Genomic DNA, 21568 nt, shown 5'->3' with positions numbered 1-21568 from the left:
CACAAAAATAATGACAGTTCTCTGCAACTTCAGATACCTATATTGCGACATCTCCGGTAATGTATGAGATAACAAACTGTATCTTTTGCCTCTCCTGCCACGATGCAGGTAACACATTCTTAAAACTCTTTATAAATATTACTGGAGGACAGGATGTTTTCTCTTCGGAAAATACCTGAAATTGCCTATGTTTCGGTAATGACTCTTCCTGTTTCAGTGTGGTCAGAGTATGTGGTTCATTGTGAACAATTACCAGGTTATTTTTACCTGTATTCGCTGCAAATGAACTGAAAGTTATACTGTTTGCTAGTGGGTTTGCGCACACACCTCGATTTGAAGCATAATTTTCGCCCTGCTGTGCGTTACATGAACGACTGCAACAGGTACTAGGTGCGGCACACTTCATGATTCTATTATCATAGTCATTCCCTGGCTTTTCTCTAATCTCGGGTCTTACGGGTTCGTGGTTCATGGAGGTACCTTGCTGACTCTTGTGTTCAACATGGTCAAGCATTATAAGCTTCACTTCAGCTTCTACCTTTCGCTCAATAGTTATAGAGATTTCTTCGATGCCTTTGGTTAATTGCTTAACTTAGGCATTGAGGGATTCCTGCATCTCTTTGACCTCTGATACCTCTCCGGTAATTCCTGTAAATTTTTCTTCACTTCCGATACTTCAGATTCAACCTCTTCTATCTCGCTGTTAACATGTTCTAATATGCTTTGATCCCTATCGTCCAGAGAATAATTCAGTTTTTGTATCAACGATTGTTCGCATTTGACTAACCGCTCGTCCACTGTGGCTATTAGGCTAGTCTCAACTCCTTCGAAAAACTCATTCTGGCGTTGGATATCCTCCTCGCGCTCTCTTTTCCTCTGCTGTTCCATTAATTCCTGTTCGTTCTTTCTTTGCTGTTACATTATTTCTAATTTCCGGAATATCTGTGCAAGCATATCACTTGGATTTGCAAAGTCGACCTGCGCGCGAACACTTTCGTCTGCTTTCTCGCAGTTCATTTCTCTCGTGGTCTCGACATTCTCTTGTCCGCCCAGCGACTGTACACTCGGTTGAGAAATGTCCATCTGCGATACTACACTATCATGTGGGATCGTAGCTTGTTCATTCTCATTTACTCCCGACCCTCCTGCCAATGATCCAGGAATATTCTCTAATTGGTCATCACTTTTAAATTCTCAACCTCCACACGATTACGTCTAGTATTTGGCCTAACAATGTTGCTAGCTGATACTAATCAGTTCACACAAAAAAATTCAGACAATAACTGCCCAACACTGCCTACACTAATAATCACAACTGAAAAACTAGAAGATAGCTATATGTACATATTGTTATAACTGCATGTGCCCAGGTGCTACTGAGTAGTTTTAATTAGAAACCTGGTCACATGCATTCGGATTCTTAGCTTACGGTCTATGTCAGATGTAAGAAACATGTTGGTTTGTGATCACTCATTCAGTTTTCTATCAGCTTGCCGTAGTTCCCGTGCGTATGGTACATGAAACGGAAACGTTTTATGCATTAATTACAATTCACTATTTCTGGTGTACATATAGGTAATCAATTACAACAATGGAGATAGGTCGTAGGATTCCACTTTCGATTTCGGCCCCACTAGTAAGTGTTCAGTAAATTCAGTTATTGGTGCATATGCACCGAGCTGTTTAAACACAAAAACTATACTGATAAGAATTCTTTAGATATTCAATCATAGATGCTGCAAAACACTTACTATCGGCGCCAAGTGTAATGTAATAAAATAAAAGTTTTTATTTGTTTTTTGACAATTAGTGTAATGTAATGAAATAAAATATGAGCCGAGTCTTATATAAAGAAGAAACACACATTAATGCAATGGCTCAGCATAAAAGAGAAATAACTAATGTAGGAATATTATTAACAGTGTAATATGTTGTTTAATTTAGCACAATGTGTATAAGCACTCAGTAAACTAGCTCAGTTCTCAGGGTAATTACGCAATCGTCGATAATTAATTGTCCTTTTCTTATTTCCCAACACCAGAGAATATTTGCCAAGTCTGTTCTATGTACACTACGGTAATACATAACTTCATCGTGGTTTCGTCTTGATTCCCCAATATAAGATAACAAGAGTAGCATGTACAAATGAATCCTATAATGGAACTGGAATCCTGTGACCAGACCGTTTTCTGCCTGGGATGTTATCTCGTTGTATAAAGAAAATTTGTAAATAACATTGTTAAATTATTAATAGTAGATGAGCTATAAGAAAAATGTTAAAGATTTTTCTAAGATGGCGCCTAACAATGAAAATTCTTTGTTAAGGCCCATATCTACTTAAGACAGTCCAGGTATCAGACGATCAGCCGGCTGCGGTGGTCTAGTGGTTCTAGGCACTCAGTCCGGAGCCGCGCGACTGCTACGGTCGCAGGTTCGAATCCTGGCTCGGGCATGGATGTGTGTGGTGTCCTTAGGTTAGTTAGGTTTAAGTAGTTCTAAGTTCTAGGGTACTGATGACCACAGATGTTAAGTCCCATAGAGCTCAGAGCCATTTGAACCATTTTGTTTCAGGCGATCAATTAATTGACCACATACACAAAATACTTTTGACAAAATAACCGTTATATTTTTCGGGTTTTAAGTACAACTTACATTATCAGCTGGTGCAGCAAGATGAGCTTTACCCGAGAACGTCCTCTTAGGTCCGAATCCAAGCAGATAAGATAAGCGAATGACAAAGGAAAGATAGCTCATGCATAGAAGCGCAAGATTCCATGGAATAATATGTCCATTGTAGTTCTATCTCTTCTTCTTTGTCATACTTGTCGATTATTTATAAAATTTATCATAATATTTAGTTTACTTTTTTTTAAACCCAAGTCCACCAACGAGAAACAGTACAACCGTCAGCCATTGCATTGTCTGTTGTGAGAGGTAGTACCTAAATTTGGTGTTCTCGGTACACTCTTGACACTGTGCATCTCGTCATATTGTATTCCCTAATGATTTCCGAAATGAAGTGTCCCATGTGTTTAGCTCCAACTATTTTCCATGTTCCAAGTCTATTAATTACCACTGTATGTCCATAATCGCATCAGAAACATTTTGACTCGAAATATCCGAGTACAAGTAATGTCTACACCTATGCATTGCCCTTTTGTACCTTGTGTACGTGATACTACTGCGATCTGCATATATGCACATGGCTGTATCATTTTTGTCACCTCATTGCATGTGGAAGAGCTAGAAACTGCACAGGGGGATAATTTCACTTCTAAGTGGGCCTGTTTAGCGTGTTTGGAGGTCATTTTGTAAACCACTCCAGTAGATCTTCCACAATCTGAAAAGAAGCATAACATATATAAAAATTTAGATAAAAACTCAGTATCAAGGAAGTCATTATCTTTATTTTTACGCTTCTTCATCCTCTTGTATCTCAATTTAATACTACCATCTTCACAAAGTTGAAAATTCCTACCAGCAGTTAATTTGCTGTATGTGTTTGGCAATGTAAACTGTTTGTGTTATTGAGCTTCTCCAGTACAGCTTTACTTTGTATAAATTAATAATTTATTAAGTTTAAAAATTATTGATCTTTTAAATAAGAACGAATATGACTAATGTATGGGACAAATTTAAATTTGACGAAAATATTTTTGTTGAGAGAAATATTAAAACAAAAGAGAAAAAAGTTAAATGTAATATTTTCAAATATTATTTCAAACAATATTCAGTAATAAAACATTTTAGAACTATAAAAAAAGCTTACAGAGAAGAAGAGATATATGAGGAAACTGATATCGAACCATGGGAAGAAATGTAAAAACCAAAGTGTCTCTTCTGCACAACTGTAAAAAGAAATAACGAATTATCAAGTTGATGAATATTATTCACCATTAAATTATTAACCAATAATATTAAAAAAATTATATCAAAGCTTACATATTAGTTTTAAAACCTTTGCAGTCAGTAACCAAAAAATCTGTATCTAAAGATTTAGAAAACGGAAAGTACAGTGAAAATCAACTAATAAATTTATTCCATTGTTATAATCAAATAGCTAATATAGATTTTACTTTTGCATTAGAATATAGAGAAAATTAATTTTAATATCACTAAGGCACTATATCATAATTTTCTAGAGGTTTTCTTTTATCATATTGAAATGAAAATTGTTTCGTAACTTGTTGCTTTATTACATTTTTAGTTCCTACATCCCTTGTTATCTGATTGAGCATAACGGTATCTTTTCTTTCACATCACTCTCAGTTAATTTTATCATAGATTCACCATTCAACTTTTCAATATTTTAATAATACAAAGTGAACTGTTCACCTTCATTGATGTGCTTTTATCATTTTTCTCAAAATAATAATTTTCAGCTCCAGGTGAAGCCACAGTTGAAACCTGTTTATTATTTCCTAACTCATCCGTACATTTAACCAATATACATCCTTTTTCTATAGAGTTTTTACCATCATCAATTTCTACTACTCTGCCTGTATAAAAAAAGTAACATTTTTCCTAGCTTATTTAACCTATCATACAATCTAAGCTTTGCATTAGATGTGTTGGATGCTGCTATAAAAATATTTATAACTGTATTGTTTTCTGCTAATAATCCCTGTACGTGTACTTCATCTGTACCATATGCTCATTAATGAAATTTATATATATACTACAATTGCTGCAAAACTCTCATATACTCAGTTATACTCAATTTGGGTCGTTATCCAAATTTTCCTCATAATGAATTTAGATATATCTTAGCAGACAGCTCATTTTACTAGATTTTCTTTTATTTTCTGAGGGCCATATTCAGTATCCAATTTTTCTTTAACTGTTTTGTATACATCTCATTGGTTTCGAAATCATGAGGACTAGTTTCTAATTTTGTTTTGTAAAGTATTTTACATAATTTTTAAACAACATCTTGCTTTCATTTGTACAGTCCCATACCTCACAGACATCTAAAATTTTATACCATTTTTCTACAGTATTCTTCACTTATCGATTACCCAAGATCAGCTAAAACTTTTTGCATCATCATTGTGAATATATTTATTTATTTTCTCTCATACACATTTGACACACAAAGGAAACAACAGTTTTTCATTTGTACCGCCCTTCATTCTCACTGGCAAAAGTGGATGATACAGTCCTGTTAGTGCCAACACTTCACATGAAACCATATCACTTTTTAGAATAATATCGTGGTCTATATATTTTTGTAGGATGTGGCTCAGGATAATAATTGCTGTTGATTAGGACTACACCCATCATCACATCTTACTTTTGCGTTAATACCATCTGCTTTTGCTCTCAATTTTAGTGTCTTAGTTCGACCACCATAAAAAGTATCTCTTGGATTGAAAGGCTCAGCAACTTCAGGTAACAGGTTAAATTTGTCAAGGTTTTTATAGACTGCTGAGTTGATCCAATCACATTCTTTAACTTCTACTAAACCGTACCCAGAATTTCGTGCTTCACGATCTCTTATTGAAGTCTTCTGATATAGGCTTTCCATTGTTTCTTCAGGTTTGTTGATAACTGTCTCACCTTTAAAATATTTTTTACCACCACACCAAAAACAGCCATGGTAATGATAAACAGTGCTGGTTTCATTATCAAGGACATCTACTTTAGCTCCAGCTATAGTTAGTTCACTATCATTAAGAGCATGCTCAATATCATTAGTGTTTAAATTATTTAATCAAGCTATGGATTCCTTACTATAATTTTCTTTCGGTTCTTTATTCATCACAGCAATTCTCTCTTCAGGCAAATATTTATATCTCTACACAGCCACACACAAACTCTGGCAACTGTTAAATAACACAATGGATTTATGTTGGCTATTTCTAGGAACTGTTTCCTTTGTACTAAACAGCTGCTTCTCAACATATCTACATCAGAATTACAATGTTTACTAATTTCTTTCTTCATATTGAAGTCACAATTTTCTTTAGCTTTTGACTATCCCATTTGAGAAGTACTTCTCTTCCTTTTTGTTTTATAATACCAACATAACAATATTCGATAACATGAATTGGCCCTATGTAATTTTTATTTTTGTGTGTATTGAACAAATGTGGGAAGTAACCTTTCTTCATTTCTTTCAAATCAAATAATTTTTGGGAAGCTAAGAAGCGACCCTTTTCCAAAATTGCTGCTACCTGTAATTTTTATTTCTAAACGCTTTGTTTCCAGTAACATCAGTTTAGATCATATGTACATGGTACATGGCTTTATTGTGTATTCAACACAGTACTTCAGAATGAATTGCAAATTATAACATAATGAGCTTTAAATGTAAATTCTCATGTTTCTCCACCTACAGAATTCATGATTTGTCTTATAAAAATAGTGAGCTGTTATGAGATTTTGACTATGGACAACAGATTCCTGTTGAGCTTCATGATCAAAGCACATGTATCTTTCTGTATAGGTACAAGGAATTATCTTTAGTATTCCCTTTTCACAACATGTAAACTGTTCTCCTGTAGCTGTTTCATAGCATTCCCATCACTGGAAACATAATAATCTTTGAATTCTCATTGAAGGCTTTTAAATAATTCTGACCTCATATCACTTTTGTCAGTTTAATTACTATCAAATTGTACTCTATCTTCTTTAATAAAGCAATAAGCATTACAAATACTGTAATCAATTTCTTTCACATCTTTTCCATCCAGTGCCTTCAATTTATATATGATTGGATCAGAATCAATAACACTTCCAATTTCAAATGTTTCTTTTGACCAATTGGCTCTTTACCCTTCCCAAAATTCCTTTAATTTTACTGATTCTCACATTACTGCCTACTTTAAATTTTGGTATATTATTAGATACCATGACAGCTGGCTTATAATTTTTATAATTAATTTGTGTTGGCTTAATTTTTATTGTTGAACCTTTTTGTACTATTTTATTTATTAACTAATTTTGAGACTATATCAGTCCATCCATAATTTCTTTGTAAGACAATTTTTTTGCTTTGAGTGTTCTGTTACAGCTCTCTGCAACAGATGCTTCTATTTCCAAAAAAGTTGAGTAATGGCTAATATTATACTTTTTCATAAGCCACACTATTACCTGCTTTATCTTTAACTGGAATAGCATATTTTGAAAAGGCATCATTAACAGTTAATAAATATTTATATGTTTTATTTATTTTTGTTATATTCCTTTCATTTCTACTACATCAGCTTGTCATAGATCACCTATACACGTTTATGTAATTCTTCACCTACAAAAATTTTATAAAAACTTACTCTTTTTAGCCTTGCATGTTGTGAAGGCCTTCAATCCTGTCTATTCCTTTTAGTTGTTACTCTGTGAGGATTATGTATTTTAGCAAATTTTCTTCACTCCAAAGATGAGATATGTTTATCCATTCATACAGATAAAATTTATTAATTTTCAAACTATTTCACCGAATACATTTAACTTTACATCTACTGTAAGAATTGTGACTGTATCTGTTGTCTTACAGTTAGAAAATAAGATTTATGTACTGTAACTGATTGATTACTATTATTTACTTCATTTAGCTTGTTGTCAATAACAATAATTCCTTTAAGTCAAAAACTGTATTTAGAACTATGCATTTTGTCTTCATTTCCAATCATAAAAGTAAATTCAATTATTTGTTTGTCACATACTTAATTATTTTCTCTGTTAAACCTAACTAAATCAGATGTAAGAATTGTATACATATTTTTCATCTTTTCATCAAGAAGTATTATTGTGGTGATGAATCTGCATAACTTTTCATTAACATGTTTTACAGTGACATAATTCCTGAATTGTGTTAAAATACTTGAATATACAGTTTTGCTAACAAGACTGGCAATTTATTTTTCAAGTACTGTTTAGTAACTCCATCAAACCATTTATTGGATCTTTTAAAGATACTAATCTTCTGCATTTAAAATCAATATAACTTTTAGTTAATTTAAAAAGGCCACATAATTCTTTAAGAAATTTTTTAATTGAACTCTATATTTGGATTTGCTTCATTTCCGATATTTTCTCCATTACTCATTCTACCTTCAGGGTGTACCCTATTTCCAAAAATATCCATTTACAAATTCAGAATTTCACTATCTAACAATAGCTTCAACACAAATATGCATAAATGCCCACATATTATTTCATTAAACTTCTGTATTCTCTCAGTATTTTAGTATAGTTCACTTTTTCACAAATAGTTACCTAGTTCTGGTAGAGTACCAGCAAATGAATGAAATACTAATTTTTCGCCATTATTCTAATAATAGCATATCCAATGAGTACCAACATGATGAGTCCAAATTAAGTACTCCACATTCAATATTTTTTGGTTTATTATATAATTCACCACTCATTAATATAGCACAAAAGTGTTAAATTTTTAATTACATCGCAAGTTCTCCTGTATCAGAATTACTTAGTGCATTAGGATATATATATGTTATTTTCCGAAAAAATTTTCTTCCAGTTCCTGTCTTCTCAATTTTAAATTATGTCTTTTTTATTCTTATAATTCTGCATCACCTTTTTTCTTGTCCATTACAGCTTTGGCAACACCAACTGCTCCACCTGCTAGTGAATCTATAGTAGCAAAATATGGTAATTCAGCCAACTGTAATAGAAAAAACACCTTTGTGTTTTGTTGGTGCTGAATTGTGTTTCTTTTATGGTAGAGATTCAGTAAGCTTCATTACAACAGCTATACGTAATGTTACAAGTAGACTGCTACCAGTTCTTTATCTCTCTTTCATTTTCGTGTACCAGTTAAAGAGTTATCAATACTGTGCTACTGATCATTACTGAGCTAAATTTTAATTCATTTTGGATTAGTTTTGCCACCCGCTAGCAAAATATAGGCAATGCTGAAATTATTCATTCATACAGATAAATTTTTTGTAGGGACTAATGTTTTTATAAACCCCAACTGTTTTCATCCCTACCCATACCCATTTTCATTTTCCATGCATTATTCCTCTAAGTGTTGTTGCTGCTAATTTTTTGCCAAGTGATGCATCTTTAGTGTCCATTCTCTCTTGTGCACCTAACTGAAGTTCATCAGCATGATGCCTAGATTCTAAATCTTTATTATCTCTGCATGCAATATGATACATTTTACAAGCTGTATCTAGTGGACTTCTAACTTTCTCACCAAGTGCTAGTTTTTCTTCTAGTTAAGTAAAATGTCTACAGTACAGGAATCCTTGTAAATGCATCTCTTATAATGGGAAATTATTTAAACCCCAATTGACTCAGTTTTTCCCATTTTTACCACTTTCCAAAATGTATGTGGCAAACGTTAATAAAATATGGAACTCCTTTTGGATTATTAATAATGAAATCGTTTAATTTATTTGTTAACATTTGCAATATTCCAACATTTTCATTATAATAATTCTTGTTTCCAGCTAATTCTTTACCATGAATTGCTGCAAATCGGTCAACTCAGTCTCTAACATGAATCTTCCAGATATATTCAACCAGTGATGGTGTGTATTTTTGATTATACCTTCATCTGTTTTCTTGTCTACACGTGAGTCTAAGCCTGCAGCTAATTTTGGTAAATAGGTATCAACAATTGCTTTTATCAATTTAGTATATTTAATAGGTCTACATGATTTGATTTTATTTGGACAATATAATACTCCTGAATGCTACAAAGTATTTGCATAATTTGATAAATCAACAGCATCAGATTCTGTACTTGTATCTCACATATAAACTGTTTATCAGTTAGAAGATTCATTTGTACCTTATATGACCTATCAAGAACTGTTCATTTATCTTCATCAAATTTTTCTGTTTATTTGCCAACAAATTTTAATCTCATAACAGTTCTTAATCCAAAAACGTGGTCTCACTAAAATATGTATATTGTAGCAACCTTTGCCTTATAGATTTGTTTAACGTCACCCTCCTCTTTTTTAATAACACTGTGCGATTTCTCCTATCTTTAACATCTTCTTCGTATTTTCTCAATACATATTGTATTTCTGATCCAGTTAGCTTATAGTCATGGTGCGAACTTTCATATTGTTCTGTTGGTGGTATGTCGTCAAATAGATCAAAAAATGGTGATGTTAATGAGGAACCATCTATTTTTCAACCTCTCTTTCAAAACTTTACCTCCATTCCTCTGTTTGTTTCAGTACAAGTTGGCCTCATTTTTTTAATGTTTCATACTCTACTCTAGGTTGTTTCATCCATTTTTAAAATCTTCTTTTAATTGTTCCTTTATCTTCCAACTTTGGCTAGCTTTTTTAACCCCTCCTGTGTCATATTTTACAGACATTTGTATCTTATGTTTGTACTTTCCTTCTTTAGGCTTTCTAGTCAAGTCTGTTGTAAAAAAAAAAGGAATTGGACCTTATTATAAAACTTAGTAGATTTATCTTCAACATCATCAACTTAAATCGTCACCAAGAAAGGTATATGTAACACAAATATATATCATGTCCTTAACAATATATAAAAACGTTGGATTATTCTTTGCTAATGGTTTTGGTATTTTTGAATATGTCTGAGCTAAATAATAACAGTCTATACCTAGATATCCACCTCTAGTAAAATATTCTCTAATTACATCCTGATTTTTAAGAATGCAGTCATCCAATAAAAAAATCTGAATTATGTCCACATTTAAATAGTGGTATACTTTCATCATTATTTTCAATGAAAGTAGCTACTTTTTATTATTTTATCTTCAATTATCTGCACCTTTTTATAGATTCTGTGTTGCCTCACATAAACATTTCGAACATACATACAAGTAATTGATTTGTTCTAATGCATACATTCTGGAGCTAAAATATAGTTGTTAATCATTAATCTTGTTTTCCCACAACCGCTTGGTTCTATTGTTGGTTGTTGAATAGAGTTTGGTAAAAGATTACCATATTTATTTTTTATTTCTTCTCTGGGACTCGTCATAGGATCCCAATCTGTTTTTAATTAATCACATAAAATTTTATTAATATTAAATGAGTCCCTTATATCAAATGAATGATAAGTCATCTGTCCTCAGAAAAAACTGACTGCACCTATTTGATAAATTTTTCATAACATTGTATTAGTTGGTTTTTATACAACTTTTTAGCTCCAAATACTACATCAAAAAGTAACAAATTGTATTCTGATGAAGAAACAATAGAAATTCCTGTAGGTCAACATTGTTTAAAATCTTTAGAGAAATGTATTCACGCAAGTAAGCCAAATGTTTACATTAAAGCAGATTAAATTTTAAAGAGAATTATTATAGAGGGTGATGTTAAATTACATATGAATATAAAAGATAGTGTAGGAAGTGTACCTGTATTTAGTGGCAACACTATTGAAGCTAATGAAAAACTGTTGCTAATGATGAGTCTACATTTATTACTTATGAATTAATTAATGTAAGTTTTAATTTAGCTGATGGAATTTTTGTACAACATGCTGATCCTTCTCATTAAGAAATCAGTATAATTGCTTCATTCAAGCCTACTGCTGAATTTGATGAACCACTAATTATGAATTACAATATCCTGCATACATCCCAAGTTTTGATCATACTTAGGATTCAGAAATAACTGTAAGTAATGGAAATGAAAATTTGTTGACTTCAATGCTTCTAATGTAAATTTTAGAAATGGCTTAATAAATTTTTATCGTTATTAAATAATGAAAAAATATAGATCTAACAATTTCACTCAATCTCCGTGAATCATGAGACTAAAAATAACCCACATCTTTGCAACAAGACCACAGGATTAATGTGAACGCTGGAAGTGGTTGGGTTCATCCTAATCATATTCAGCATTACATTAGCTTAAGTATTACTGCAAGTTTATTCAACATATGGTGTAAAATCCAATAAATGTTGACAACCATGTGTCAAAGCTGTCATGGTTATCACCATAAAGAAAGGAAATAATGCAACATCCATTTATTTCTTCATCTGTCCTTATGTGATTGATGTCATCTCTAGCCAATGAGTTGGCAATGAAGGGTCATATACAGAATGAATGTGTTAACAACAATGAAACTGTGTGCCAGGTTCAATTGTAAAATTCCGAATGATGAATTTGCCTATAGAGGCATGTATGGAAAGAAAAGCTTAATATATGATGCTGAGCATAGATATTTGAGTGAAAATTTTTTATCTTAATGAAACCTTAATCTATTTAAATAGAGGCTCTAATGAAGAACTTCAATAACACAAACAGTCCTAATTTGTTTAAAAATATTAGTGAGTTACAAGTAAATATTTTATATTGCATTACTGCATCAGAATTTTCAAAAACTAGTTATCGTGGAAAAGTTTGTTCAGAGCTTGATAATATCTCTAAAATTACTTTGCCTAGCTGGTACTTGAAATTAATTAGTGATGGAGGTTTTCAAATTTTTTAAAATGAAAATATTAAACTGAGATACATGGAAATTAAGAAACCTGAAAAAAGTTCATGGTATTGAATTTTTAATTTCATTTTTCAGATATATATATATATATATATCTGTTTTAATTTTGAGAAAAACATTAGTGAAATTAAACCCAAGTGCACTGAATAAGTCCACTTAGTAGTAATTTCAGACTGTTTTTTGAATATGAAAGCGAACAGAATGAAGAATACAGAGGTCCTGTGACACTGAAAAGGATATTGGAGAAAATAATTCAGGATCTTACAAAAAGGAAATATTGGACTCTTAGAACACTATCTAGTGCACTGAAAGCATTACATACCGGTTCAGTAGCTAGATTTTGAAGGTATTAAACAGAATTTATCACACAGGAATTTGGTCTCAGTATCTGCTTAGAACCATTCAAGTACTCTGCCTAAAAAGTGCAACATAAAAGAATGTAAACATTGTAGGACAGTTATTTTTATCAGTCATGTTACAAAGGCGAGAGTCATACTAAAGAGGACTGAAATGGAAATGGAGGAAAGTACTGGGGAAAATCAATTTGGGTTTGGAGAGGGTATGCCAACAAGAGATGCTATAGGTTGCTGAGTATGACAGAATAAAGAATGAATCAATATGAACAACAAGGTGTATATGTGATTAAATTACTGGGAACAGGCATTCGATAAAGTCCACTTGAGTATACTGCTGGGAATGTTAAATGATGATATAGACTGGAAAGATAAAAGTGCAATTAAGAAGATATACACCATAACAAAAGTTGATGGTAGAAAATGAAGAGATAGAAGAGATCAAGATTGGAGGAGGTGCAATGCAAGAATGTTCTCTGTCACCAAAGCTGTTCACCATGTATTGAGAACTTACATGTTGTCTGAAAGAACAGACACTGTTGACGATTCATAGCAGAACAAAATACTTTGAAATTAATTCACTACGTCTCAGTTCTTGGACATCAGCTGTACTAGGTGTAGGTTTACTACCCAACATTAAAATTTGTGCCAGACTAGGACTCAAACCTGAAGTTCCGATTATTGTGAGTGGTTACCTAACCACTTTAGTTATCTCTGCACACTCTCTGGACTGACTCAAACTTCTATATGTCACTCTGTCTACATCTTTGTAGTCCACTAAATTCATCACTTAATGCTTGCAACATTGCTTGGATTATCACAACAGGGAAAATGAGACAAGGAGGAATTGAGACTGGTGTTGTTACCATCATGTGCCTGCCTGGGCTTCTGATACTTACATACTTACACGAATGTCTGAAAGAACATGTACTGTTGACGATCCACAGTTTGCAACGTAACCTGGTTTTCAGAGCTAAATTTTTCATAAAATTTGATTTGAGGTGTAAGAAATTTTTCATACTATCCATGTTTTCGCACCTGAGAAAGCCATGACACCTGAATGTAAGGAGTACTTCATGTCAAAATGTCAATGTACAAAACCTAAACTTTGCTAATTATGATGACTTGCTCAATAACTGCTTTGTAGTAGACTAGGGCTAGTTTTAATGTATTTCAATTCATAAAACACTGTACAGACATTAGGTGGGTGGCCTTGCATGTGGGTAACGCCATGTGCAAAGAGCATGAATAAAGGTGGAGATAGGAAACAATGGTGAGTGTTTAGATGTGCATGAGAGTGTCACTATGGTAGATGCATGTGTGTGAACAGGAGTGAGATCCATTCTCGCAAATGTGTTAAGTACACCTTTTTTAATGTGAGTGTCATCAAAACAGGTGATTGTTGGGTTGGATGAAAGTAAACTCGACTCCGTAACACAAACACATGGAGTGCAAAATTTTCTGACCACCTTCATGGCAATGTGGTGTGAGCCTAACCAGGATGCAATGTTGTCAAAATGTATAAAGACACACAGGTACAGTGGTTACCAGTATGCAGACATGAAAGCAATATCTCTACAATGGAGTCTCAACTTGTGACGACATAAGGCAAGCCAGAAAACTGTTGTTTAATAACTTTCTGATAGGTTCAGAAAATCGTCAGTCAGCAATTTCAGTTTTTGCTCACATTAGAAAACTGTGGCAAAAAATGGATCAAAAGGCTCACAGCACTGTGGGACTTCACTTCTGAGGTTATCAGTCCCCTAGAACTTACAACTACTTAAACCTAACTAACGTAAGGACATGAAACACATCCATGCCCAAGGCAGGGTTTGAACCTGCGACCATAGTGGTAGTGCGGTTCCAGACTGTAGCACCTAGAACAGCTCGGCCACTCCGACCAGCGAACACTATAGCAAGTCAATGATATTTTCCTAAAGCAAATTCAGTTCAAATATCAGTACTGATAACCAAATGAATTATTAGCACAGTATGAAGACAAGATCTCATCATTTTAAACACCATTATATAACGATTTTGTATGCTCCTTCAGAGTAGCCCTGTTAGTGAAAAGACAGTGTGGTCGGTTTTTATAGGTCAGTTGTTCAAAACGTTATCCTTTATTTAACCAAAAAGTTATCGAAACGAGTTATTGAAGTTAAAATCAGTTCAATACATTCTTGGTCACTGCACATAACAATAACATGGCACCAGTAACAAATACATTAAGAATAATAAAAGTTCAGTTTAATTTTCCATCTTTCATCTGAGTACACAATGAAATAATATTTCATTCACGGAAGTAACTTCTCAGTAGAACAGCAAGTGAGTAAAGCCTTCTAAAATTTGCTAAAATTAGTGTCAAGCTTGAATTTCAGTACGTTCATGTTTCCTCCAGAAATGTAGAACAAAATTTATTTATTCAGAGCTGGGGACCAATATTAGGAGAAGTAGTTAATGTTTTATGGGGGATAATTCATGGAAAATTATTATAACTCTTGTCAGTTCTGGCTGAGATTATCTGCTGCTGCGATCGCTGACTGCATGGATGAAGCCACGATTCTGTCAAAGGGATGGTCCTATTTGTTAAAGAGGACCTCAAAAGGCTTATGTTTCCATTCCATTTCTCTGAAGCTGCCATATTTATTTATTTTTTAATTTTATGTACAAAATTTGCTTTTGGGGGTCTTCATATAAACAGTATTTGGTCTATAAAAAATTAAGCAAGAAAAGCTTTCCTTAAAGAAGTATGACATTTATTCTCAGTATTGTATCTATGAGAAATACCGAAATACACAATAAAATATTTCTTTATTTGGCAGTAGATAACTTCACTTTATTGCCAAATGAACTAAATTTCTGATGTAGTGTATTGCCTCGTTGCTATGAAAATATAACTCAGAATTCTGTCTTCTAATACGAAGTCCACTAATGCAGAGGAGAAGAATCTTAAAGTTGGGTTGAATATATTAAAATGTTAAACGGGTTTAATTCTCTTTTGACAATAGCTATCATTCTGATACTACTATCCTGTCATTAAATGTACGATTCATTTGAAAACAAGTCAGAATTCCACCAGCATGTAAAAGTATCCCCAGTTCCTCACTTCAGCCTAAAATTTTATTATAGAATGTTTCATTTCATTACAATTCTTCAGTTTTCTTTCATGACGAAGAACTTTCTTTGAAATTATTATTTCAACATCCAACTTGAAATCAAAACAATGAAATTTAATTATGTAAAAAAGGAATAAACAAAGAATTCAATATAGTTTTGGGATCTTAAAATTCATTCATTCATTAATTTCAACTAAAATTCTAATGTATGAGATCTTATACACGCGTTTGTATTTATCCATGATATTATGGTTATACAGTCTTTGATGGTAGCAAACTCCTTTACATTTTACAACATACTTTGTCATTTATATTACGTTTATATTCTTTTAGAAACAAATGAAGTATAGAGTGTTCGATAATCATACATCTCTTGTGCTCTCCACAGACCCTTCCTGACTGTTATGTATAAAAAAACTGGCTTTCACAACTGAGTACCGCCTGGGTGACCAAACTGAGCGATGTTTTGGCATTTCAGCTACTAATGATAGAATTTTTTCCATTCTTTTAAAGAGATGCAACCATCACCATTTGAGCGATTTTTCGTTCATTAACGCGATTTTTGCGCAACACAATGATTTTAATATCATGTTATCTGTAATAATGTTTACCACTCCACTGCCTTGTGAAACACTGGAACACTGCAACCCCAAAGTTCTACCAGTCGCCTAATAACGACCTCAGTGCTAGTATTCAGTTGCTACAGTTCAATAATTAGGCTATTATAGCAATGTGTATATATTTTTTACTGACCATAACGCCAATGGTCCATTCAAAATCGGTTTTCCTCTTCTTTCTTGTTACAAACTTATCCATAATTAGAAACTGTCACAACAGCACACAGCACAAAAGCAATAAATACCAGCAATAACATTAAATTCACTTGCATGTAAGATCCAAACTGCTTAACAAAACAGCAGCTGAGCTAAAGTAAGGCCAACAATGTACAGTAGTTGGTCTTGGATGAAGTCACAGCCTATAATGTACTGTCACAACACGTTCTGATTCAAAAGTTGTTACCATTTGACATCTGGAGCGACACTAGCGCTTCAAGCAGTGCGAATCCAGATAGTCACATACATCATAAGGTTAATATTTTTTGTAGATATTTGCTGCTTAATTAACGTAACATCTATTACATTTTTCCATGCCATGCATTCTTTATTTTCCAAAAGACACGAAATGTCATCAAGTAAATGTGAAAACAGTCGAACCACACTGGTTTAATGATATAAGCTATAACTTATTTATGAAGTAATTCTTTTGAATATGTGTATTTGCAGTTTATCTGCTGAAAGCAGAAGAAGTAAACATATATCTCATGTATGTCAAGCAAGGCACTCTCCTTGACACTTAAATGTGTTAATGTGGTCTAGTGTTTTGCCCATTCATACACTTCAATTGACGTTCTAATAAATGAATTTTTTTGCTTCAAGAGCAAATTTGTTGAAGATTCTTACCGTTTTTAAATAAATCAATTATTATATTCCCTGCAGGTTTCCTATTTTCCACATGCACTGATTTAGTTGCAAGGATGGTGATCAAAACTCCACATCGTTGTGTATATAGCTGATGTCTTTCAGCAGAAGGCCATGTCTTTGGAGTTCATGAGCAATTTCGAGGACACAGAAGATAGTGTGACTGCATGGCCAATGATCGTGTTCACTGCAGATGCGCTCAAATTGCCCAAATTCTTACAGGAATCGGTAGATTGACTGCCGCGAGTAATGAGTATGGTGGGCAGGGGCACTACCAATGTATTGTGTGGGCAGAAAGTTGAAAGTGTGGGTCCCACAGGGCACGTCAGAGATAAGTCCCTGCAGTCCCACTATTGTCTGTGTTCTCGGTGGCTCAGTCGGATAGAGCGTCTGAGATGTAAGCAGGAGGTCCCCGGTTCGAGTCTCAGTCGGTGTACACATATTTCAAACGTCGCCGTTGATATTTATCAACGCCTGTAAGCAGCGAAAGGTCTAGATTTCATAATAACTTGATTCTCCGAGAGCTGCAAGATCACCAACATTATCTGTACAGATACAAACTTCATATAGATTAACCGTATATTTTGTGCATTATCCAGATTTGATATCTGCTGTAGCGACATGTACCAAACAATTTTATTAGTGATAACATAAAGTGGGAATACTGTTTGTAGTATTTCGCTAATGGGCTCAACTGGGAGAAATGGCCGAATTACGTAGTTGAAGCAAATAAAAAGGCTGCAGTATTGTTCACGGCACCTGAAAAGGTCACCAAACGCATGGGTGAAGAAGTAATGTGTGACTGCAGTTCTAGCCAAGTTAAAAAAAATAGTAAATTCAGTTATTCGCTAAATCTCATTTATTCTAACAACAAACATGGCCCATAGATGAGATTAGGGGTAAGGAGAGCCAGTTGTATTGGACATTACAGAGACAGAAATTAAATAAATTTCATTTACATGGTAGATGAAAGAGATGTCAAAGTAACAACTCACAAGCAATGCGATCTGGGTTCGTTGTTAAGGGTTCCACTCCTCAACCCTATTTCAGTCCAATAACAAATAATAATATCAATAAAAGGTAAATTGTTGTTCCATTGATGGCCACTGCGGTCTGCATCAAATTGTTCAAACTTAATTCACCGGCGCGAATTGCTTGACATCAGCTTTGTGAGGTAAAGATTTGCTATTCGATAGCGAAAACTTAAAATTTGTGCTAGACTAGGATTTGAACTGGATTTCCCATTTATTTCTACAGTCGCCTGACTGCTCTTTCCATTTTTACCTCATTTTATTGATTTTTTTGCGCCTTCTTACTCCCCATCAGACCTATTCTTAGCTCAGCTTGGCTTCATTGTCGTTAATTTTCGTCCCTGATCTGCAAACCAAAAGGTGAAGGTCCAGAAATTGATATAAAATAAAATTGTGGCTTTGGGTGTCCAGGAAAGCAGGTTGATACTGATCAATCAAAGAAGAAGGCTTATGTATTGTCTGCAGGTGTAAAGCAGTTTACCTTGTGTTCCTGAGTCGTAGGCTATATATATATATATATATATATATATATATATATATATATATGTGTGTGTGTGTGTGTGTGTGTGTGTGTGTGTGTGTGTGTGTGTGTGTGTGTGTGTGTGTGTGTGTGTGTGTGTGTGTGTGTGTTTATAATTAAAAGGAAGGAGGAAAAGAAATTCCTTTCAAGCAGAGAGAATGTCTTGTGACTTTCATTCTCTTCATGACTGCTTTGTGATGTTTTGCTTTTGCACCCTTCAAAAAAATGGTAGAATAACTGCTATAAACTTCTGCTGCCATATATGTTAAATTCAGAATCCTGGTTTTGATGATTACATTTAGGAGGGTTGTTCGTCAGTGACATCATACATGAACACCATTGTACCAGGACTGTCCCAGTCTACCTACTATTTACTTCTCTGTGGAGATGAAATACGAATTTGGAACTGGACCAGGGACAAAACTGGTCTTCAAGAATGGAACCATTGTGGATATCGTGACAGTGCATGACACCCTCTAATTTGCCTGGAACGTATAAGAAGGTGCAAAACATAATAACTATACTTGGCTAATTGGACATTTTGTGCAGTTTGTCATAGTGCACGAATTACCTATTCTAGAGAACTTTGTATTCTATATTACTGGATGGTACCACAGGCTTCAAAACCATACCTGATTTAAGACTCGGTTTCAAAACTTCTTAAAGTTTTCAGAATCTTAAACGACACACCTAGAATAAGTGACATGAGTCATCTAATGTGTGTGGCATTAATGGTTTGAGTTTTAAGTGTTTCATTAATTTAAACAATTAAATAATTGGTTATTATGATACAAAACCTTACACTAATGATAATCTGTAAATAAACGCTTAAAATGTAATGTTTTCTTACAGCATGCATGTAAAACAAACGAAATTTCCTCACATAATATACACGACAAAGAACACAATATAAAACAAAATTTAGTTAGATTTCAGATTTTCGTGGTTGACCCCATAAATATCCCAATTTATATTGGGCATATTTCAGTACATTGGTAAGCTTGGCAAAGAGAATTAACTGTGTACTAATGACTGCAGCTTGATTATATTGTTTTTCAAGTGGCGATTGATATCATCATCATTCAACAAAAGTAGACCTAATAATCTTCTCACAAAATTCTTCTCATGTCGAAAACTGTATCCACATCACAACTGCACCTCTTCCCTGAGCCCTTTGGGATCACCAGATGAATGAGTTCCTCGTCCTCGAATGTCATGAATGATAGTCAGAACGGTTTTTTAACACTGACCACGTGCCTTTTCATAGTTTTAAGAGAGTCTAATGGTGTGTTTGTATTGGGAATTCGAGAATCTCATTTTGAAGGTCCATATGTCTTTGTGATAGCATCGAATTTTAGTAAAAGATATTTTAAATATATTTTCTTTCCCAGTAAGTGGGAAAATCTGTATTATTGCTAGACCTTTAGGCTCTCTGGGTGAAAGAACCATGTAGAATATCATACCTCAGAATAAGGGACCTGTTAATCTGATGATCCCAAAGAGCTTGATGACAAAGGTTGTCATGATATATATATATATGTCTTACAATGTTGGAAGAACTATGTGAGATGGTTTTCGAATATAGTTCTGTTGAATGATTATGGTGTCAACCTCTACTTGAGAAACAATGTAATCAAGCTGCAGCAGTCACTAGTACAGAATAGTTACCTTTGCCAAGACTTACAAGTGTATTGAAATATGCCTGATACACATCTGGATACTTACAGTGTCAATTATGACAATTTGAAATCCTGCTGTACTTGTTTTGTATTGTGTTCTGTCAAGTATACTTTGTGGAGAAATTTCGTTCATTTTATGTGTATGGTGTAAGAAAAAGTTACGTTTTAAGCATTTATCTACAGCTTACCATTACTGTAATGATTTTATATCACAATAATTATTTTCAATTATTTAAATACACATACGTGAAACGGTAAACTAAAAAACATAAAAAAAAGTTAATCTAAAATACAAAATAACAGTATAAAACACAAAACAAATATCAGAAAAATAGACAGCTAGACTAATAGTAAAAATTTAGGTATTTTAATTAGGGTTGTTGAAAATACTTTGACAGCATATGTTAGAAAGTTTACTTTTCAAAAAAGGTATTTCAGAAATCAGCTTTATAGAAAGCTTCTTCAGTTTATGTTGTAACAAAAGTTTTGATTTTTCAAAATTAATTAATAGTGGTCTAGTATTTTGCGAAATTTCAACGAGTGTACAGTGTTCAAGAATGTTGATTATGTATTAGCTCTTATATGAGAAACATTTTTATATACAAACATTTTGAAGATATTCCCTCCAAACCTTATATGCTAAATTACATTTTTTGGCATGTTTTACCACTTAAAAGTGAAACTGGGCACAAAAGAAAAAACAGTTTTAAACATGGCTGCCTGTCAGCAACTCTATACAAGTTTCAATACAAGAATCAAACAGCCAACCGGCTGCAAATAACTGTTTGGTATTCTGACCTAAGTTTTCACACCTCTAAGGATGTCTTCATTGGACTGAAATTTTAAGAAACTGTAAAATTAAATTTCGAGAGGGTAATGGTCAAAGTTTAGAGTAGATATGCTCAAGTCAAAAATTAAAATGAAACATGTTCCAGGCTTTGGCATGTATGTGTTACTAGGAAATTTTCTTAATATCCCATTCT

At 33.4% G+C, this 21568-nt stretch overlaps 1 protein-coding gene across 4 annotated transcripts in view; it reads left to right on the top strand.

The window, feature by feature from the left end:
- The window catches only part of LOC126416625 (cytochrome P450 4C1-like), a 267648-nt gene that overhangs the window by 157301 nt on the left and 88779 nt on the right, over positions 1-21568 (top strand). The window contains exon 5 of one of the 4 annotated variants that reach the window (XM_050084384.1): positions 8560-9198. The exons of the other annotated variants lie outside the window; for them this stretch is intronic. Coding sequence (XP_049940341.1) covers positions 8560-8601 — 42 coding nt within the window. The 3' untranslated portion in view covers positions 8602-9198. Of the gene's footprint in view, positions 1-8559; positions 9199-21568 lie in introns of those variants that run through there. 4 annotated transcript variants of the gene reach the window in all.

Source organism: Schistocerca serialis, chromosome 8 (assembly GCF_023864345.2).
Source record: "Schistocerca serialis cubense isolate TAMUIC-IGC-003099 chromosome 8, iqSchSeri2.2, whole genome shotgun sequence".
NCBI classification, from domain to species: Eukaryota; Metazoa; Arthropoda; class Insecta; order Orthoptera; family Acrididae; genus Schistocerca; species Schistocerca serialis.
The sequence above is the reverse complement of the archived record's forward strand: the minus strand, read 5'-3'. Positions and strand labels throughout refer to the sequence as shown.